A 22,846-nucleotide genomic window follows, 5' to 3' on the forward strand; every position below is an offset into this window, starting at 1 on the left:
ACTGTTCAGAATAGTTTGGGGCTTGATGGAGTCTTCAAAATAACAGACGCATGGTTTAGGTTGCACAAAACTGCATTTGTACTTTATTTAATGTTACGAGTTTAAATTTATTCCTGACCCGGGCAAAAACACTTTTACAGGTGGTCAGTTGACCATAATTCCTGACTGTTACTATTTTTTGGAGAGAAGAAGTCAAAAAATCCACTCGGCGAGGCTTTTTATAATCTAATCAATAATGATGAATCAAAAATATGGTGAACTGTTTTCTGATTAATATTAGATAAAAAAATTTTCTTGTGAAGTCCAGTACATGGTAAAAATTGCTAATTATTTAAAGTTCAAAAGCTTTTGTTAAAGCTTAGATTCTAATAAAGGTTAATAAATAGCAGTAGCAAACATCTTTTGCAGAGATTTGTATGGGTTTGTATGTAGGTACTTATATCTCTTTTTATTCCTTATCTAGGTTAGAAGAAAAATTAAACCTTGTGATTTAACTGTTCAGAATAGTTTGGGGCTTGATGGAGTCTTCAAAATAACAGACGCATGGTTTAGGTTGCACAAAACTGCATTTGTACTTTATTTAATGTTACGAGTTTAAATTTATTCCTGACCCGGGCAAAAACACTTTTACAGGTGGTCAGTTGACCATAATTCCTGACTGTTACTATTTTTTGGAGAGAAGAAGTCAAAAAATCCACTCGGCGAGGCTTTTTATAATCTAATCAATAATGATGAATCAAAAATATGGTGAACTGTTTTCTGATTAATATTAGATAAAAAAATTTTCTTGTGAAGTCCAGTACATGGTAAAAATTGCTAATTATTTAAAGTTCAAAAGCTTTTGTTAAAGCTTAGATTCTAATAAAGGTTAATAAATAGCAGTAGCAAACATCTTTTGCAGAGATTTGTATGGGTTTGTATGTAGGTACTTATATCTCTTTTTATTCCTTATCTAGGTTAGAAGAAAAATTAAACCTTGTGATTTAACTGTTCAGAATAGTTTGGGGCTTGATGGAGTCTTCAAAATAACAGACGCATGGTTTAGGTTGCACAAAACTGCATTTGTACTTTATTTAATGTTACGAGTTTAAATTTATTCCTGACCCGGGCAAAAACACTTTTACAGGTGGTCAGTTGACCATAATTCCTGACTGTTACTATTTTTTGGAGAGAAGAAGTCAAAAAATCCACTCGGCGAGGCTTTTTATAATCTAATCAATCACACACATTGACAATCTAAATATCAAAACAAATACGGTCATAGAAGCCAATGGTAATTAAAACACCTATTTTATCCATAGGCCCTAGTTTTACTACTGACCGCTAGGTGCTAGGCAGTGCCCTGTAAAATAAATGGTTGTGCACTTAGCTAATAACTTGTACATTTTAAACATATTGCCACCGCCGGGATGAGAAAAAAAAAAAACTGGTGGGTTTTTTTTTTTCGATATCAATACAAAAAAACTTTCAACAAATATCAAAATAGTTCATTATAACTAAACTACCTAAACCTGAAGGGATCGGGAATATAACTTAAAACAATCAAAAATATAATAACCCTCATACAAATACATAATCCATAAAATTAATCACATTATTCCATAAAATTAATAAATCCATAACCTGATAATTCATAAGATTGATAAAAATTCATAAAATTAATAACATTTACACATTTAGATCACTTAATTAACTAATATTCTAGCTCCCGTATAGAGCAGTTCAAAAACTGAAGTCTGTTTTTTTTTATATGAGTTCATACTTGACTCTTTTCTTTTAATAGAACACAAAACACTGTAATCACTGCACTGTGTAGACCGTTCACTCTGCATTCGGTCCAGTGGTGATCATCCTGTCAAGGGTGGTACATGTTAACTCAGGGGGTTGAGTCTCATATTAAGGGTGCCCTGTCCTGGTAGGCAGCGAATACCCCTGGTCCTGGTTGACTGGAAGCCCCAGTGGCTTCTGGATATAGGTTGGTCAACCACAGCGATGCTCTATGGTCAGTAGTCCTGTGTGGTAGCATCGGTTCAGCCTTGGTTACATTAGGCTGTGACCTTGGGAAGGTCTGTAGTTTGCCGGGTCGGGAGATGCAGATCCTGGTTTGATTCTATAGGCATCAAACATATTTTTGTGATAGGTCGCACAAAAATGCCTTGGGACGTCTTGAGGGTAACCACCCTCACTACGCCATCAGGTCCTGGATGAGTTGCTGTTATGCGCGCCATTCTCCATAATGCAGGAGGCAGATTGTCCTCCTTCAAGATGACCAGATCGTCCTTTTTTATGACTTCTTGGCTGCTGGCCTGCCATTTGGTCCGTTTTTGTAGTTCAGCAAGGTAATCTCGTTTCCATCTACACCAGAAAGTTTGAATTAAGGCATTTAATTTTTGATATTGGCTTAGTCTGTTCTCTGGTAGCTCGCGGACGTCTACTTCAGGGATGATAGAAGCCTCAGTGCCCATAAGGAAGTGGTTGGGGGTGAGGGGGAGTAGGTCGTTGACGTCATCAGACAAGGAAGTTAAAGGACGGGAGTTCAAACAAGCCTCTATCTGACAAAGTAAAGTATATAATAATTCAAACTGTAATGGATTATTTTTGGTAATTCTATATAAATGAAACTTGGTAGATTTAACTGCTGCTTCCCACAGCCCGCCGTGATTTGGCGCCCTAGGAGGAATGAAGTTCCAAACTATACCTTTATCTGCTAAAAACCTATGAATTTTGTCATTGTTCAGCTTTAGACTGGCATACAACTCTTGAAGCTTGTTGGAAGCTCCTCTGAAGCTAGTTGCATTGTCAGAAAATATTTTTTCAGGTTGACCCCGCCGGGCGATAAATCTCTTTAAGCAATTTAAAAAAGTATCGCTTGACAAATCCGTTACAAGTTCTAAATGAACAGCTTTAGTAGAAAAACAAACAAATATGCAAAGATACGATTTGATAAGTGGAGACTTCCTCAGCGCTCCACTCTTCATGTCAATAGGTCCAGCATAATCAAGCCCCGTCACCGCAAATGGTCGACTGGGAGTGATTCTTTCAACAGGTAAGTTTCCCATAATCTGCTGGCAAACTCGAGGTTGGTATCTAAAACATATAATACAGTTATGTAAGACTCGTTTAACAGTATTTTTTCCTAGTATGGGCCAGTATTTCAAGCGTATTTCTGCTAACAGCGCTTGTGGCCCGGCATGTAATTGCACATAATGATAATGTCTTATGATTAATTCGGTTAATTTGTGTGTAGGCGATAATATTACAGGTTGCCTTTGTTGATGTGATAAGTACGTAGCTAGTTTTAGTCTACCATTTGCACAAATTAAACCATCTAATAAACAAGGATTGAGGGCTTTCAATCTACTATTTTTGTTTACCATCCTGTGATTTTTCAAGTCCTTTAATTCTCTTTTAAAGGAATGTTCTTGAGATGATTTCAGCAGACATTTTAAGGCTGCTTCTAGTTCGGTGACAGTTATATTGCCTCCGATTTTATCTTTAGGATTCCGACAATTATTTATAAATCTCAACGCCAAAGCGGTAATTCTCTTCAATTTGGTTAGCGATGAAAATTTTTCGAAAATCTCCCATTCTTGAACATTAGCTGCCAGTAATACATTTTTACTCTTAACCTCAGGGGGATTCAAACAGGACACCTTGGATAGTGGCCAAGCGCTGATCTCTTCTGTCAACCAGCTTGGTCCCTTCCACCAAATTGAAGCGTTGACTAACCTTTCAGCTGTGGTACCTCTGGACAGTATATCCGCTGCATTTTCGGCCGATGATACGTGTCGCCACTGGTTTGGATCGCTGATATCCTGTATTTCCGCTACCCGGTTAGCCACAAAAGTGTTCCACCGCGCTGGTTGACCCCTCAACCAGCATAATGCTATAGTTGAATCGCACCAGTAATGAGTGGCCGATTCCTCTATACTTAACTCCAACTTGATATTTCTAATCAGTTTGGCTAGTAGCACAGCACTGCATAGTTCCAACTTGGGCAGTGAAATACATTTCAGTGGTGCTACTCTAGACTTAGAAGTAAGTAGATGTGCATGTCGCTTACCCTCTTGATCAGTTGAGACGACGTAAGCGCAGGCTCCATATGCTTTTTCCGAAGCGTCGCAGAAACCGTGTAATTGTATATTCCTTGGCGCTCCGTGGTTAATTCCCCTCGGGATTTTCAATACATTTAGTTGTGATAGTTCACCTAGATAGGCCCTCCAGGGTAGTAAAATTTCATCAGGTAGTGTGTCGTCCCATGCTGCTTTTGATTGCCATAATTTCTGCATAATTAATTTGGCCACCACTATTATGGGGCCTAGGAGACCCAATGGGTCAAAAGTTGAAGCTATGCACGACAATATCTGACGCTTACTTTCCGTCTTACTTGACGGTCTTTTAATTTCATATGATAAACAATCTGATTCATTATCCCAGATCAAACCTAGGATCTTTTCAATTTTGGAATTGTTAGTGATCATTTGTTCACCATTGCTTTTCCCAGCAATTTCACCCTGGCCCGACCCAGATGACAATTCCGAAATATTCGATCTCCACTTCCGCAGGGTCATTCCGGCGGACAGTAAAATATCATGTACCTGTTGCTTCAACCTGACGCATGCGTCCAAGTCGTCCTCTCCGGTCAACAGATCGTCCATGTAGAAATCGTTTTCTATGACCTGGCTTGCTACGGGAAATTTAATGCGATTGTCCATACCGATTTGCCGTAGACATCTAGTTGCCAGGAAAGAGGAAGGTCCCAAACCGTAGGTGATTGTCTTCAATTTATAATGCCTGAGTTCCTCTTCTGGAGAGTCGCGCCATAAAATCTTCTGCAGGCTGCGATCCTCTGGGCGTACGTTGATTTGACGGTACATTTTTTCTATGTCCGCCGTCATGACGTATCTATGTTTCCTAAAACGTAAAAGATGAGTGTATAAATCTTTTTGAATAACAGCTCCTACCATTAATGCATCATTCAGGGAAATACCGGTCGACGTTTTAGCCGATCCGTCAAATACTACACGCACTTTAGTAGTGCTGCTCGCTTCCTTTATTACCGCATGATGCGGCAAAAAATAGGAATGGTCCTTTGTTTTCTCACATAGCTCCATGTGATTTAATTGCTCATATTCTTTCATAAATTGAGCATACTGAGATTTCAGTTCAGGATTCATTAAAAATTTTCTTTCCAAACCTTTGAATCTTTTTTCCGCTGTGCCTAATGAGTCACCAAGTTGGTTGACACACGGCCGGCGCGGCAAACTCACTACGTATCTACCATCGCTCTCTCGGGTGTGCGTGGCTACAAAGTCGGCTTCACAAGCTTTCTCCTCGTGGTTATAAAAACTTGGAGGCATCACCTCTTCCATTTTCCAAAATTTTTCAACTTGATTTGACAATGTATTTATTGATAAACTACAGATTTCTGGTACTGGCCTTTTTTTATGGTGAGCGTTGATCGGGCCCGAGATGATCCATCCTAATTCTGTCCTTTGGAGAGTAGGTCCGGTATCCAATCTTAGCCGATCATTCTTCAAGATCTCCCAAAAACTCTCAGCGCCCAACAGTATATCAATTGGTGCTGCTATGTTGAAGTTTGGATCCGCCAATTCCAATCCTGGCGGAAGCTTGAAATCCTTCCTGGCCACCGTTGCTTGTGGTAAATTTGTAGTTATTTCCTGCAATATTAGACATGTGATATCTTGTTTATAATTTGTTTTTAAAGATTTCATTTTAATTGCAACCCGTTTCTTTATATGGGTCACGTTGTTATGTATACCCGACACGGGTTTGTTTATGCTTTCACACTTCAAATTCAATTTTATTGCGAACTTTTCGCACATAAAATTTGATTGGGCTCCTGAATCAATTAATACCCTTGCTTTATGCATTTCATTATTGCGATCTAACACTCCTATGATTGCTGTCGATAATAACACAGTTTTTTCCGCCTTCACCAAGGCGGAGTGGTTGGACACTGAAACTCGTTCAGTTTCCATATGGTCGCTACCTCCAGGGCAGGCTTCACCATTTTTATCGGAATCATTACTCGGGTGATTCCCTTTATGCAATAACGTGTTGTGGCTATCGCTACCACATAACTTGCATTGTATATTAATTTTACAATATGAGGCCGTATGCCCTAACCTCAAACATTTGAAGCAGGCCCTAGACCTCTTTATCATTTCGCTTCTCTCTCCTGAAGTTAACTTTAAAAACTTTTTACAATAATAAATTTTATGTCCTTTATCGTGACAACATATACAATTATTGTGGGCGGCTGCTAAGAAAACTGATTCCTTTCTAGGAATGTTATTGTTGCCGCCATTTATTTTCGGGTAGGTAACATTTTTTTTCGATTCTGTATGTAACATTAATTCTAAAACTTGCGCCCTCGACGTTAGACACTTGAGAAATTCTCCTAACGTTGGTAATTCTTCCTGTAATGTTGTTTGTTCCCAATGCTTTCGCGATATTGCGTCTAATTTATTAGAAACTATATAAATAATTAATGCATCCCATTGATCAATTTTTAAGCCTAAATTTTGCAGAGCCTTTAGGTTCACATTAGTCTCATCAATTAAATAGCGCATGGCTACCGGATCCTCTTGTTTCATTTCTTTAAGTTGAAACAAAGCTTGTATATGCTTATGAACGGTAGTTCGTAAATTTGCAAATCTTTGTTGCAACAATTCCCAGGCTGACACGTAATTTAAATCTGATACTTCGAAATTGGCGATCACTTTCGCTGCATTCCCCTTTAAGCAGGATTGCAGATAATAGAATTTTTGCACATTATTTAACGTTTGATTATTATGCACCAGTGTCTTGAATGTCTCTAAGAAGTTTACCCATGTTTTTTGATCACCATTGAATTCCCTTAATTGGAGGTTAGGAAGTTTTATTGCTACCTTGTTTTGCTCAACGGATTGTAACATTTCTTTTGCTTTCGCTAAAATCGAATAATATTGATTCTCAAAACTTTCCCTTTGGGAATTATTCTCGATGTCGTCAGAATCTGGTAGAGATTCTATTTGATCTTGAATTAATTCAAACTGGTTTAATACGTTTTCAATTTTTTCATACCTAATTTGGATCTCGTTTACCGATAAACTATTTATTGAATCCCCGAACCTCGTGAGTTTACCTTTTAAAACTCCTCGTTTGGCGATTAGCGATTTCATATTATCCATCTTAATTGCGTAAAAACCAAAAAAAAAATGTTCCCTTTAAAATATTTTCTGCGCAATCGTATTATAATTGAAACCACAAATAATGAAATAACCAAATCCAGCCGTACCTTGACAAATTCTTACAAATAATATGTTTGAGCTACCTAACCTTAAAAAACCAACAATAATAATACACAATGACTTGCATCTATGCTGTAGGTAGCCGTTTTTTTCTTTTCAAATTATTATATTAGCAAAATACACAGTAAAACATAGCTTGTTTGAACTTGGAAATGATTAAAAAGATAGGAAGGCACAAGGTTACTCATCTGAATTTCTTCTGGAATTGGCATCAATTTTTTCCATCAAAAGCCTTTTGTTTGGTGCTGGTTCATTTTTCCGATAAATCCTCTGATTATATCCATCCGCTCGTTAGGACCATGTTCAGAATAGTTTGGGGCTTGATGGAGTCTTCAAAATAACAGACGCATGGTTTAGGTTGCACAAAACTGCATTTGTACTTTATTTAATGTTACGAGTTTAAATTTATTCCTGACCCGGGCAAAAACACTTTTACAGGTGGTCAGTTGACCATAATTCCTGACTGTTACTATTTTTTGGAGAGAAGAAGTCAAAAAATCCACTCGGCGAGGCTTTTTATAATCTAATCAATCACACACATTGACAATCTAAATATCAAAACAAATACGGTCATAGAAGCCAATGGTAATTAAAACACCTATTTTATCCATAGGCCCTAGTTTTACTACTGACCGCTAGGTGCTAGGCAGTGCCCTGTAAAATAAATGGTTGTGCACTTAGCTAATAACTTGTACATTTTAAACAGATAGTATGATAATTTGAAAATAGATTTCATATTTTTTTTATCCCTATCTAGAGCGAATAAAAATTGACTTTATGTGCAATTTTTATAGGACAAAAGAGATTTTTGTGTTAAATCACGGTCATATTATTTGGAAGGTTTGAATGTATTTTTTGCAATGATTAATTACTTTATATAAATATATTTTTTATTTATTTTATTTAATAAAATGTCATATTTGGTACAGTGTACAAATTATCATGATATGTAAAACACCTACTAATGTTCCTAATATTCCTGCAAATGAAAGTGAAAATAACTTCTAAACTCTTAAAATAAAACACCAAAAATGTTCAAGTAACCTTCCAATTTCAGTCTTGATTCAGGTCTGAAAGGTTTAAAAAATAAACTGTGAAGTTTCATTAAAAAAATTCACGAACCTTTTAATAAAAAGAAGCTTTTACCGCAAACGTAATAAACGAAACCGAAGCAGATAATATCACAATTTACAAAATCAAAGCCTTGATTTGATTTCCAAATTAGCTGTTAATCTTTTTCGTATATAATGCAAGTTTCTTTTCCATTATAGGTATTATCTAAAGCTTCATCTTTTGGGCGGTCTCCGAGATATCACATCTTCTTGGAGGAATATATCACACAACGGTCGACGTTTAGTATTGTATCAACCAGCTGGGTATCCACAGTACTGGGGTTAAATACATGGCGATGGGATTAACTTTCAATGCTATCGGAAGAGACTGGCGGTTTTCATCTCATTGTAGTGAAGATGAAATAAGTTAAGAAGATTTGTTTCCGAACTATTCGGAAGATATTAATAAATTGTGATGATCATGAGAAACAAACTTATCAATACACTAAACGAAGATAATGTTGTTAGTTCTTAGTCGAAGTAGGATACATGGTTGAATGGTTGAATGGAAGTTGACATGGTTGAATTAACTCAGTAGTCAGAGAAATTCCTTGGCAAAGCAGATATAATGGGTTCGATCCCCAGATGCGAATGTATCTTTTTATGTGTTTTCTGTTTCACATTTTTATTTGAGAGTGGTAAATATTGTCATTAATGATCAAATATTACAACCTGAGGCTTTAATTAATAAGTTATTCCACTACAACAAATTCAAATAAGATTAGTGATTGTGAGATTAGTAAAAATAAACGAAGTTAACAGTGCAATAATACAAAAAAATACACCCTTTGAAACTATGCTGGAAAATTAATAAAATGGGTATAAAATCATCAAAAATACTAAATTCAGTTGTAACTCTGGAACAACGATCTTCAATTTTCTTTGAACTTAAGTATCGTTTTAAAAAATTGTAACTTATGATGTAAAGAATTCAAAGAAGCGAAAAAGTATTTACCTATAACTGTATAATATTTTTAACTGAACATTATTTTCATCGACCTTTCCAAAAGTGGAACTGATTTATCAAAAATTTAGTCTCGGGGTCTACGTCATCTTTAGGGACGCTGTGCGGTGGTTTTTTTTAAGATAAGGAAGGAGAGGAAGAAATGAGATGGAAAAAAATGAGGGCGGTGTAGGAATCTGGGGTCAGTGTTGTCGAGGAGGGATTGACGTATCCACGTAATCCACCACTCCCACTGAAATGTAAGGCGATGCGTCGAAAGAGTCCTGCTGGAGAGTTAAAAAGATCTCCCTCAGCTTGTCTAGATAATCCTCACCGTATGAACCTGAGCACCCTTGCTAAATCACCAAACATAGCGACCCACTTGTTGAGGTGACCTATGGTAGACGTGTTGGTTATCCACCGAATGGTTCCCTGGACGGCGGTACCCATAACCACCTCCAAAATTGTAATTGGGTCTGCGATCGTTTATCACAAAAATGATAATCTAATTGACAATGTGAACATCGCTAATTTTATTGGTTCCGAATACTGCAATTAGCTAGCTCTGTGGAAAGATTACAATCATGAGAGATGGAATATCTGGCGTGAGAGAAATCTGTTTATTTGATGACAATCTTGTGTTTTGATATCCATTATATAGACACTTAGGTTTAGTTTGGTGGATGGAAGACACTAACCAACAAAAAATCTTATTTGCTGCACGGAGGAAAATGATCCTGTTAATAAAGTGACAGCATACTAAGTTCCTGGTAAAATATTAGTCATTCAGAATAAACTGAGAACACGTGTTCTATTCCGAATAGATATCATGACGGCATGCTGCCATATAAGTATGTCAGTATCAATATCCGTATTTGTACAAACAAGTGTTCCGATGTCCGCATAAAACTTGACAAATACTTTGTTACAAACTCAGTCCGCAGTCCCATTTTTAACAGAAAAACAAATAATTTGACCAGATTTTTAATGAATTAACATAGATATATATATATATTTGGTAGACATTTTTTATTACAAACCCTCAAGTAACCAATGTAAAAAAGTCATGGGCGTATGAATAAAAAAATAAAGAGCTAAATTATTTTCTCGAGCGGAACTGTTTTTGCATTTAATTTTTTTTTGTACTTTAACCAGACGTTACTTTTATTTATTTATTTATTACATCTCACTTTCTATAAATCTCGTTTTTTTTCATAAAAATAAACCCCACTAAGACTAAACCTTTATCGAGGTTAACAATTTACAATTGCGTGAAGGAAACATAGAGTAATCACAAACATAAAGTAATACTACATACGCCAGAACAAAGACTCTCAATGCGACCGGAGCTTGGCCCCTCAAGTGTCAAGTGGTGTCATTAGTTCGGGATTTACGGGACCTCTTCAACCGAGAATATCTAACTGTAAAACAGATAAGCCATATTTAATTTAATATTTTTGTTTTTTGTTTCAGATGACACACATGTACTTCACTTTGATTTTGGTTCAAAATTTTGTTTATGATAGCCTGCGGCAAGCGAGCCCTCTAAGTCTGAGACAGAGGTATGAAATCGTTGGACCACGACACAATAGAAGAAATTGTAATTTTTAATTTCTTTGTTGGATTTTTATGTTATTTAGGTATTAAAGCCAGGAAAGAGTTTAAAAGGGTCGAGCAGATGCAGTAAATGGCATGAATAGGTAAGAAGTGACTAGAAGAGATTAAAATAGACCAGGAGAGATGGGGTGATTTTGCACAAGAGCAGCGCTGTATAAATCGTCCAAATATTATTATTATTAATAATAAAGACTAGATATGATGGACTCGCCGAACGTCACAGCAGTGCTGCCAAGGTCTGTTATCTATGTGAAGATATTGCGTCAGCGCTTTATTAGCAGCAGAAACATAGCTGGACGAATGACAATGCAATGTTGGTGGAATCTCTCGCTGCAGCAGCGGTCTAATTTCTTCACCACCTATGATTCTGGCTTCAGAGTCTCCATCTTCTTTTTTCATGTCACCTGTTCCTTTACTTCATTTTACTTAACTTAACTTCACATTATTTTTGTAATATTTATATTTTTTGTAATACCTGCATCAACTGTAAAGGGCCCCTGAGGTGATATCTCACAAAAGTGGCGCTATACAAATTTTCCAATATTATTATTATTATAAACACAAAATATATAAAACAGAAAAAAAAAATTATTTGTCGAGTTACCAGATGGGTAATTTGACAGTATATTGTGACAATATCATTGCGGTGATCATATTTTAGACGGAGATTGATATTTTAAAGGGTATGTTGAATTTTAGACATCTTTGAAAATAATTTCCTCGCGTTGCTTGAACCTCTACAGTTAAATTATGAAAACATTGCGGTTATACGAAAACCTTTTTCGTTATCATAAGAATTGAGAGTGGAAGATACTGGGGTAATAGGATTTTCTTTCTGAGACCTTCTCCGAAGCCTTATTGTACTAAGGAGGCTGAATTCTGTACACCAGTGAAATAAACTATACAATAACTACCTTAGACTAAGAAAATGCAGAGCAAATTCTTTGTTAAAAATATTTATATTTACAAAACCTGGTCACACTTTATTTCGCAATAACAGAGTTTAAAGCTCAAACTTGTAATTCCTAGTTAATTAATATCACTCCACAAACTTCTATTATAATGCTTATCGAGCTATTATTTCAAATATTATTAGAACATTTTTGCATAATATTTAAAAGATTGTTCAGAATTTTCTTACCCTAGCTCCCCACAAAAGACAACGAGAAAAATAATTTACTTCAGGGCCTTTGTCGTCTTTAAGGGTGCTGCGCTGAGGGTTAAGAGAGGTTCTGGGAAGGAAAACAGGTATGAGGGGCGGGTAGGAATCTGGGGGTCAGTTTGTCCAGGAGTAACCAATATTTTTAATTATAAATCTATCACTCCCATTGGATTGCAAGGCGATGGATCGAGAGAATCCGGCGAGAGACATGAAAGGGTCCGGCCTCTCCCAATCCGTCCCGCCATACAGTAGGTGGCCAGAAGCATCCGCCGCCACGACTTGGAAAAACCTCACCCCATGAACCCGGGCACCCCTGCTAAGTCACCAAGCGTAGAGGGTGACATATCCATATGACTTATGGATAATATCAGTATCACCCTGATGATCACCATTCAGATTCAATCTTGAATTGACCGTTGCCATCTTTATTAACAGATATGAACAACCAGGTATTTCAAAATTTTCCCATCTTGTTTTCCTCTCCACTCCAGCCACACAAGAGATCAAGGCTTTCATCTTGTAAATTGTGATATTGTCTAATTAAAATTCGTTTACAACGTTATGATTTTAAAAATTTCGTGATTTTTTTGATGAAATTTCACCGTTTTTATTAAATACATTATAGGATGCCATAGTTCTACTCACTTTGAGCATTTGAAACTCTTGTGCAACATTCACACTAAAAATGATAATATTGCCGGGAGTATTACCCATAATTCTCAGAGGAGACGACTTTAGAGTTAATCTTTAACAATTTCCAAGAATAGTGTAAACTTTACTAATCTAATAAAGGAGATCTAGTGAATCCCATGTCTGTGTGTAATGTGACTATCCTAATCCAGTCTGTTGGAATAACATCCCACCTCACTCATCTTTGATGTTTCGCTTAAATTAGAAATCACCAACATAACATCTTGTGTTCGGATTTGGGAAAATCACAAATACAGTCGGCAAGTATGCGCAAAGAAGAACAACAAATCAGATAAGTCGGCGTAAAGGGATTCAGTGGGTGTAAAGAAATCTGTATACGAAAATGGGAATCATTTCTTCACAGGCTTAGCATTTTTTAAACACGTCTGGATTATTTCACGGAGACTCGTTTTATATGTAAACAATTCGAGAAAATAGGTGATGTAAAAATATTATAATATATTTTACAAATCTACTTATCTTCTTTCGCCATAATTTATGTATTTAAACATTTTTTTGATGATTCACAACTTTTTGGTTTTAACTCGACCATTTGGCGTTTTTTTGTTCGTAAATTTGCTGCGTTCGGGTTCCGGTTCAAGGAAGTGGCCGTGATTGACACTACGAGACAATATTATGGTACCTACCGGTCTGAAGAAAATTTATTTGGATAAATTGTACAATTTCTTATTTGAAATAAAAACAATTTTAAGATTTATATATATGGTTTTTATACTTAGGTAGTTACAATTTTTGAAAATTAGTACATAAGAGATTCCGTGAACACTCAGGCCTTGGGCCCATCTCCCATTGCACCTATTCCCTGAAGTTCCCACAAGACCCTATGAGGAAAGAGTCGACTAAGGTAGTCTTTACTCCTTTGAGGTTCCCCGAAGGCCACACGAGGGAAGAATCCACACCCGCTTTTTTAGCACCATTTTACAAATCTTTCAAAATGATTTTAGAGAAAATTATGGTTTTCATTTTATTAAAAAGAGAGAAAATTGGAAACACGTTTTCTTGAACCAGCAGTTTCACTCCTGATAATTTGTCCCACAAATGTGAATCCTTCTGCAAGTGCGTTACAATTTTTTTAATATTTGTGTTTTTTACAATAAATATACAATGTTCACAAGTCACACTGTTTTCATTTTTACTACACTTCCATTAAAAGCGTTTGCTTGTGGATGGAAGAGGAGTGTACATTTGCGAAAAAATAATATAACTGGGTTACAAAGTAAAAAGAATTACAAAATTAAAATCCATACATATTATTGCATTTGGAAGGAAGAAAAAATATGTATAATGGAGTATAAATAGAGTATAATAGGATAATTTGTGAGATTTTCAAGTGAAACTAGGGGAATCAGTTTTTTTGTTAACGATTTCCCCAAAATATTTTTTTATATAGTTCAATATTTGTTTTTTATCATTAATGCTTCTTTTTTCTTCTGGTAATTTACTAAAAAAAATCTTTTCCCTTTTTGGTATAATGGTGCTGGGTAAAAGGAGTGTGTAGTTTAGGGCATGCAAATATATATTTAAGTCTGGTTCAATTTTCAGTTATGAATGAGTATTTTATCTTTTTCGTTAATAATTTTAACAATTGAATTTTTCATAAATAAGTGTTTAAAAATGTATGAACTTTGAATTCTTCGAATACGCGTTTGGTGAGGAAATCTGGAGGTTTTTTTAAAATTACATTATACATTTATAACATGTATAAAAATCCAAAGGTTTGTTTATCAGGATTTAAGGTATACTGAAATTTAAAACATAGAAATAGTTATTTTAATGTTTTGCTAAGCGCCATTTAGGTGACATTTATCACAAATAACCATTTTTTTTATATAATTTACCTTTTAAACAAGTTTTGAACAATTGGTTGATTAATCATATAATAATCATACAATACAAAAACACATATTTATCACCTCTGAACACAATTGTCAATTCTGTATTAATCTGTACTTTATTTATCAATGCTATCGATTATTTTCTAATCATCCAACTATATTATAAACTTATAAACTACCCTTCCCATTTTTTCTACCTTACAACTCCTGTGGTGATCTGTCTTTTTATTACTACTATCTGGCTGTTATTTACTTTACCGGTTTGTTTTATATTAAGTACTAAATTATAATATGAACTAAACTTGTCAATTTGACTGGCCTAAAACAGGATCCATTCCTAGTTGGCTAGTCAAAGTTTCCGCATGTTTTATTGTATGATTTTTATGTGAAATAAATTTATTATAATTATTATTATTATCATAAACTGATTTGAAGTAAATAAAATTGTCAAATAGTACGCTAGGAATTAAGATTTCACAGTGAATTTAATTAAAATAAACAAATACTAACCATAATGGCCATACTATGACAGCGAAAGATTACACTTGTAATAATAACACCTTTGGTAGAAATGTATTTCAGTGAATGCTGAATCCACAAACCACCGTCAGATAATTCCATCTCGATTTGAAGTGACATCTCGACCCTCGAGGCGAGCAGTCGGACGAAGCGTTATAATAAGCTCCTCCTTCAGACACGATACACTCACAAGAGCAAACAACAAGCCAGTGGCGAAACTTCAACTTATATCTGTAAACAAATATTTGAAAACTAAGAAAAAACTATTATTTCACTGTATTTATAGCAAATATACGCCAAATTCACCATCAGATAAGATATATTTACTCAACAACTAACTAATTCGCTGATTTCCCCTTGTATTAAGGCCCAAAAGCAAGTAAACATGATATTATACCATAATGAAACAATATTTATTTCGAAATTTCAAAACCATAGATATTGCGTTGTAAAAAGCACGATAAGTAAGCACTAAAATTATTATAGTAATATTACGTAAATCTATGCCACAAAATAAAGAAGAATGCTTTATTTACCTAAGTATTTGGATCTGATAACCTAGTACCAGTGGCAGCTCGAGCAATTCTTTGATGGCGGGGACAAAATTTTTTTTTCAGTAATCTCACTACCCGAAGAACATAATAAAACATTTTTAAAACTAAAATTTTCATGGTCAAGTAATGCAGCCTAATCAGATGTCTGAAAACAAAATAAATTTAAATTTATGTAAACGTATACCAATTTATAATACAGCGTAATAAAAATAACACACTTTCTTGTAAGATTACATCGCACTTAATTTGAACGCGAGCGATTTCCGTCCGAAACTAAGCAACATTTTAAAACAAACGGTTTAATATTATGTTACAAGGGGATTCAATGGACTGTCCCATACGCGTTTTGCAGATTGCTTACGATCGAGGAAGAAACTCAAAAAGACCCGCAGAAAGTGCGCGGTGAGTTCTGCGCACCGATTCGCGCGCAGGTTGGCTGTCCGCTGGTCGGCCTGGGTGGGGCTCGCTTCCAGTAAGCTTCAAAATATGTCGCGGAGCGGCCTGTCGCTTGAAAATGATCCGAAATAATTATCTTTATTTTATTTCGGCAAATATTAATTGCGTTTATATTGTCATATAACAGATTTTAGGCGCAAAGATCCTACAGTTGCCAACTTGAGTAGCGGGAATTATCAGGTTAGTTGCTGGGTCAAACGTAACGCGCAAAAGATCCGCTACAGTTCCCCCCACCCCCGGCGACCGAGCTCCTCGTTCCTCCTTCTTACGCGCCGACCTCTGACCTAGCTGGACGTGTGTTCGTTTCGGCGCCCGCGTTCCAATTCGCACCGCTCGGTCGAGAAGCCAAATGTACGACAATGTCGCGCTTTGAACATCGACAGGCTGGCACCGTTTGTTTGAAACACGGCGCACCGTCCTGCAATCAACAGGATACCCCGAAAACACCATGCTGTGAGTCTCTTACATTTCCTATTACCCTTGAATGTGTCCGCTAATAACCTAAATTCGTCCACGCTGCCTGTCGGTCTAGAGAGCTGTTAATTATTTCCCAGAGAGAGATTAGGGAACCCTTTGATGATAATTCTAGTTAGGATGTAACAACCTGTATTCTATTGTCATTCCCCCATGTAATGTCCATTTTGCCGCTCAAATACAATGTTGATTTATAAAAACCTAACCTCTTTCATTTGGGGATAGCGGTTGTATGGGAGTGTTTTGTGTAGACGGTGGGATATGGATTCTTGAGCCTCGCGCTGACCCCGAACCCTGACTATGAGAGAGACGTCTCATGCCCCCGCATCTGAGCTGGCCGAGGGTAAGTCAGGGCCCCCCCAGGTCCGACGCGCGACACTGGCGACCAACTTAGGGCAGAATTTTTTTTTTAAACATATCCTTCCCGACTGCACAAAATTGCCTTTACGATTGCCCCCAATTTGAAAACATGTACTATGCAATTTTGTTGCCAAGCGCATTTTCGCCGCGAGAACTTTTGTTTGTTGTCAAGCGCATTTTGCCGCGAAAAAATAACGGTAGGAATCCTCTCGAACGAATAAAAGAGACGCACGAAATTCCCGCCAAAACGCTGTGATAACGAAAGTTTGAACATAATGTTTCTTCAATAACATAGATTCTGTGTTCTTTGTTTAAACAAAACAAACCCACTGTTTTAATTTCGGCATAAATTGCACCATAATAATAACAGTCAGGATTTAGAACTGTGAAGCCAATTTTTACACCGGAAGTGATTTTTTTTAAAAAAAGCACAATACACCCAACGGCCCATCGAAGCTGATTTCTAAAAAATATATCAGCTACAACCTGTAAAACACAAATAATTCTTTATCCCGATTAATTATATAGGTACGGTGTTCGTCCATTTTCTTGTTTTTTTTTCAGCATTTGACTGTTATAAAAGTGATTTTAAGTGAATTGTTTCAAATTAACTTCAGAAGTGCAGTGTTTTTTTTTGCAAAGAAGTGCTTTCTCGACGCAATAATAAGAACGTGTGTTCAATCTCACGATTTAGTGCCAGTAAATGAAGCAAATATAAAATCTTTCCATCAAAAGTGTTTTTTTTTCGCTTCTAAAGTGCTGTTTTTGTGCCTTTTTTCGTGCCTTTCCTCGAGTGCAGTGAATATAAGTGCGAATAGTGCCCACAAAATTAAATAATGCAAATCCTAAAGTGTCCCCCTGGCCAAATTTTCTTCAAAAAGACTTAGAAAAATTTCGGAGTTTTTTTTTTCTTTTTTAAACCATTTTTTAACAATGAATTCCAATCAAATGGCTACATCTTTGGACATGGGTGTCATTCCCAATGTACACAACTTATCCAAAGTGCACCTACAAGCCGTCTTAAAAGACAGAGGAATATCACCACTAAACAAATCAAAGTCAGCATTGAAAGCATACGCTTTGTTATTCAACAAGAAGTTCATCAGGAAAATAAACCTATCCGTTGCAAGTGAAGACAAGGCACCCAATACCCCAGTTTTGGAAATCCCCGTTTCTAACAAAGAAACCAGGACACATGTTACAGTAAAACAAGACAATGCACCCATCACGGCACAAGAAAAAACATACGATCTCACTCCTTGGAAGATCAAATATAACGGTGTTTCTGATGTACTGGATTTCATTGACCGAATCGAAGAAACGGCCTCAATTAAAAATGTTCCATTTGACGTGCTGCAGAAAAACTTTATAGAACTAATATCTCCAGAATTAATCCCGTGGCACCGAATACAAAAATCAAAATGCAAGGACTGGAATAAACTCAGATCAGCCCTGATCACTAGCTTCGGCAAATCAGAGGCCCAACACAGAATTAAATTATCGTTACTATCCATTAAACAATTAGTAAACGAAACTGTGGCAACATTCATAGAGAGGGCCGAATCCATCAACATCAAACTTTCCCACCCTGTCTCGGAAGCCGAATTATTACCAGTTATAACTGATGGCCTCCTACAAAGATATGAAAACATTATCACCTCACAGAAAATTGTGTCGTTGGCCCATTTAAACGAAGTTTGCCTCATTTTGGAATCCCACCAAGACAGGAAAAACAACAAAACCACCACGGACAATATCACTGTACCAAGCCGTCCTTCTGGATTAAAACCAGAATTTGACAACAAAAAAGTTTGCTCCTTTTGCAAAAAAGTAGGTCACCTAGCTACCACTTGTTTCAAGCAGGCCAAATTTCTGGAAGCTAAAGAACCCAGAACCTTAAAGAGACATCGCTCCAGGGATCGTTCTCCTCCACGCGACGAACTGCGTGAAATTTTCAAAAAATCAAGAAATAACATGGAAAGGTTGCCCATGAAATAACATGAAAGACCCTCACTTTGTTAAACCTCAAGTGGATTTCTCTAAACCCCCACCGAATTTTCATGCAAGAAAACCAAAAAACTAAATAATAACCTCTCAGGTATTCATTCTGTACCAAGGTCTAAGGAATGGACTGATTGGTTATCACACATTAAATATTTTAACCAGACCTTAAATGTTTCTTCGGTTTGTTGCAAACAAGCTAAAGATGGAAGACCTTATGCCCTTTTCTCCGTTAACAATGTCCCCTTCTCTGGACTACTAGATAGTGGTGCATCTGTTAGTTGCCTCGGCAACAATGCCCACCTGCCTTTTGTTAACAACGGTTTTAAAGTTTTTTCCAAACCTACACTCGTGACAACTGCGGACAATGCTCCCCAGACAGTCATCGGTACTCTGCAATTACCAATTAAATGTAACAATAACACAGTTACAATTAACTTTCTAATAGTACCCTCTATATCCCAGAATTTCATCCTTGGCGTTGACTTCTGGAAGGCTTTTAACGTTGCTCCACAAGTATTTAATACTCTTGGCCAAAAACCTCCGGTCGCTCAAGTTGGTGAGATTCGCACTATAATTCCTCACGAAAACCTAAGCACTGACCAGGCTCTCCAATTAAAGGAAATGATCAACAAATTTGAATCAATATCTTTCGAAAAATGCGGACTGGGTTTAACTAATTTGGTAAAACACCACATCAAAACCAACGGCCCACCAATCAAGCAACGCTACTACAATTTAGCCCCCCAAAAATTGAAACTTTTAGAAAATGAACTTGATGAAATGTTGAAAATGGGAGTGGTAGTTCCCAGCAGAAGTGCTTGGACCAACCCAACCCTTTTGGTTTCAAAAAAAGACGGCTCTGCACGCTTTTGCCTCGACAGTAGACGATTGAACTCTTGCACTGAAGCCGACGCGTACCCACTGCCTTTCGTTCACGCAACTTTAGACAAATTACGCAATGCCAAATTCATTTCTTCCATTGATCTAAGCAAAGCTTTCTGGCAAATACCTTTAGATGCGGAATCCTGCGAAAAAACTGCTTTTGTTGTACCTGGTAGGGGAATGTTCCACTTTAAAAGGCTACCTTTTGGTCTAAAAAATAGCCCCGCCGAACTACAGAGGCTGATGGACAAACTATTCGGCCCTGAAGTTGACAACAACCTATTCTGCTACCTTGATGATCTCATCATCGTTAGTGACACCTTCGAAAAACACCTGTTAATGCTGGAAAAAGTTTTTCAACAACTTAAATTTGCCGGTTTAACCATCAATTTAAAGAAGTCTGAATTTTGTAAGTCTCGCCTGCGTTATTTGGGATTCATTGTCGACGAAAAAGGTCTGAGAACAGATCCTACTAAGGTGGAAGCAATGGCAAATTTCCCCCGACCCAAAAACGCGAAAGAAGTCAAAGGTTTCCTTGGACTTACAGGTTACTATAGGAGATTCATTAAAGACTTTTCCACTATTTCGGCCCCATTAAACAAAATTACTGGTATCCGTAAAGGTATCAGCAACTTTCGTTGGTCTACTGAAGCCGAAGAAGCTTTTACGACTTTAAAAAATGCTCTTCAAACAGCCCCTGTCCTGAATTGTCCTAATTTTGAACTACCTTTTACCCTCCACACGGATGCTTCTAACGTAGGGATCGGTGGAGTCCTAACTCAGGAATTCCCCGATGGCGAACACCCGGTAGCCTATTTTTCCCGCACCTTGAATAAACACGAGAAAAATTACGGAATCACCGAAAAAGAGTTACTGGCAGTATTGGATTCTGTTCACCATTTTCGCGGTTACATAGACGGTAGCAAATTTACTGTAGTCACAGACCATAGTAGTTTGAAATGGTTGATCTCTCTAAGTAATCCCTCCGGCAGACTCGCTCGCTGGGCTTCTCGTTTGTCCCAATACACTTTCGATGTCATCCACCGTAAAGGTGCGGACAATATTGTCCCAGATGCCCTGTCAAGAATTGAACTTGCCACATTAAACATCGATACAATTGCCTCTACCCCATCCACAAAAGATGAATGGTATCTCAAAATCTATGAAGGGTGCAAAAACAATCAACAAAAGTTTCCCAATTTTATTATAAAAGAAGGACAACTATATCGCAATTGTAAGGCCCCACTGTCCATCCTTGAAGATTACTCTTGGAAACTCGTTGTGCCCCTCGAAAAAAGAAAACAAGTAATCATCAACAATCATAGTGCCCCCGACTCTATACACCCAGGAACCTTCAAGACGTATAAAAAGATTTCCTTGAAGTATTACTGGCCTGGTCTTTTCAAGCAAGTTCGCAACTACATCTCCAAATGTGAAACATGTAAAGCTTACAAACATAGTACGGCACCCCCTGCCGGCCTAATGGGAAAACCCAAACGTGCTGATAGACCCCTCCAATCGTTATCTATGGACCTCGTCGGACCTTTTCCCAGGAGTTATTCTGGACACATGCATATACTCAGCATTGTGGATATCTTTACCAAATTTTGTTGGATCTTCCCCTTAAAAAGAGCCAACGCCGCCGCCATTGTCAAACTTGTGGAAAAACACATTTTCATACCCTACGGAACACCCAAAACCGTAATAGTTGACAACGGAAAACAGTTTATAGCACAAGAATTTAAAGATTTCCTTGCTAAATACGGGATTAAAGATATTTATTATAATACCTTGTACACTCCCCAAAATAACACTGTCGAAAGGTATAACCAGACTATTAACACAGCTCTGGCCATTTTGGTTGACAAAGACCAACGTAATTGGTGTAAGAATTTAGATAAAATTCAAGCTGCCATGAATAACACTGTTAACCTATCCACTGGTTACACCCCCTTCTTTTTAAAACACGGTATGGAACAGGTGGTACATGGTTCATTGCACTGGAACACGAATTTCCCCACGTCAACCACTTCCACAAGCAATCCTGCCGTTGATTACGCTCATCGTTTGGAAGAACTTACTGCCATTTATAGTGAAGTTACTGATGCCCTATTGCTGGCCCACCAAAAAAGTGCGGACAGATATAACCTACGTAGGAAACACATCACTTTTAATGTAGGCGATGTTGTCTGGAGAAGGAATAACACCCTCTCTCAAGGAGCCCTGTACTTCTCTGCCAAGCTGGCACCCCGTTTTGTCAAGGCCAAGGTTGTAAGAAAAATATCGGACTTAGTTTACTACCTGTCCGACTCCTCTGGCAAACATACTGGTAATTACCATATTAAGGACATTGTAAAGTCTGGAAGTGAGGAGACAGTTGAAACTGCCCCACCACCCCAGCAACTTTAAACTAACCCATTGTGTATTATCACAAACTATTGTAAGCTTATGAAGTCTTACCATAATTAGGCGTGTAAAGTGTCAACTACATGTCAACCTATTCGTCAAAAACGAGTTTAACCTACCTTTGTAAATAAATGTATATTAACATATTATGACCATGAAGTATTATTCCTGTAATAACGTTCTTTCCCTCACGACAATCGTTTTCTCTCTTTTTACGTTTTATTTTCTCACCTGTTCTGAAACTGATCATTTTAGAATAGAGACACGTTTTCGAGTTACAATCGCCGGGAAGTCGCGAACCCGCTTTTGCTTCTCAACTTCTACACTATGCAATGTTTATGTCATGTCACCCCATTTTCGTTTCATTTTGTTCCCTTCGTCGTGTTAGAAAGAACCACCCCACTTTTGTTTTTGTTCCTTGTAAAATAACGATTGGTAATCACTCATAAGAGTGCCATCCAAAAGAGTTCGGATTTTGTAAATTCCAAAGTGTTA

General features: G+C 37.1%; 1 protein-coding gene across 4 annotated transcripts; it reads right to left on the reverse strand.

Annotated features, from left to right (window-relative positions):
• Positions 1–1,007: 1,007 nt before the first annotated feature.
• Positions 1,008–7,991, reverse strand: LOC149417970 (uncharacterized). 4 transcript variants are annotated; one of them, XM_089639569.1, is made up of 3 exons: positions 5,440–7,991; positions 2,938–3,087; positions 1,008–2,355 (listed from the first exon to the last, which is right to left on the reverse strand). In XM_089639569.1, exons 1-3 carry the CDS (start codon positions 7,194–7,196, stop codon positions 2,046–2,048), a joined length of 2,217 nt encoding a protein of 738 aa, XP_089495695.1. In that variant the 5' UTR covers positions 7,197–7,991; the 3' UTR covers positions 1,008–2,045. The 4 variants fall into 4 exon arrangements, 2 of the variants coding, with proteins under 2 accessions (XP_089495695.1, XP_089495694.1); XR_016303149.1 differs by having other exon boundaries at positions 1,015–2,355; positions 4,064–7,988; XR_016303150.1 differs by adding an exon at positions 4,064–4,914 and having other exon boundaries at positions 1,019–3,087; positions 5,440–7,989.
• Between the last annotated feature and the right edge of the window lie 14,855 nt (positions 7,992–22,846).

This window comes from Hesperophylax consimilis, chromosome 14 (genome assembly GCF_061612785.1).
Source record: "Hesperophylax consimilis isolate HC1 chromosome 14, BYU_Hcon_1.0, whole genome shotgun sequence".
Classification (NCBI taxonomy): domain Eukaryota; kingdom Metazoa; phylum Arthropoda; class Insecta; order Trichoptera; family Limnephilidae; genus Hesperophylax; species Hesperophylax consimilis.

What these genes read in the sequence shown, in the direction of transcription:
- LOC149417970 (XM_089639568.1), bottom strand. Translation starts at nt 7,196, where the DNA reads ATGGATAATATGAAATCGCTAATCGCCAAACGAGGAGTTTTAAAAGGT. An exon ending in CGTCTCAACTGATCAAGAGG is followed by an intron (nt 3,088 to 4,063) that starts GTAAGCGACATG and finishes TATATGTTTTAG; the next exon opens with ATACCAACCTCGAGTTTGCC.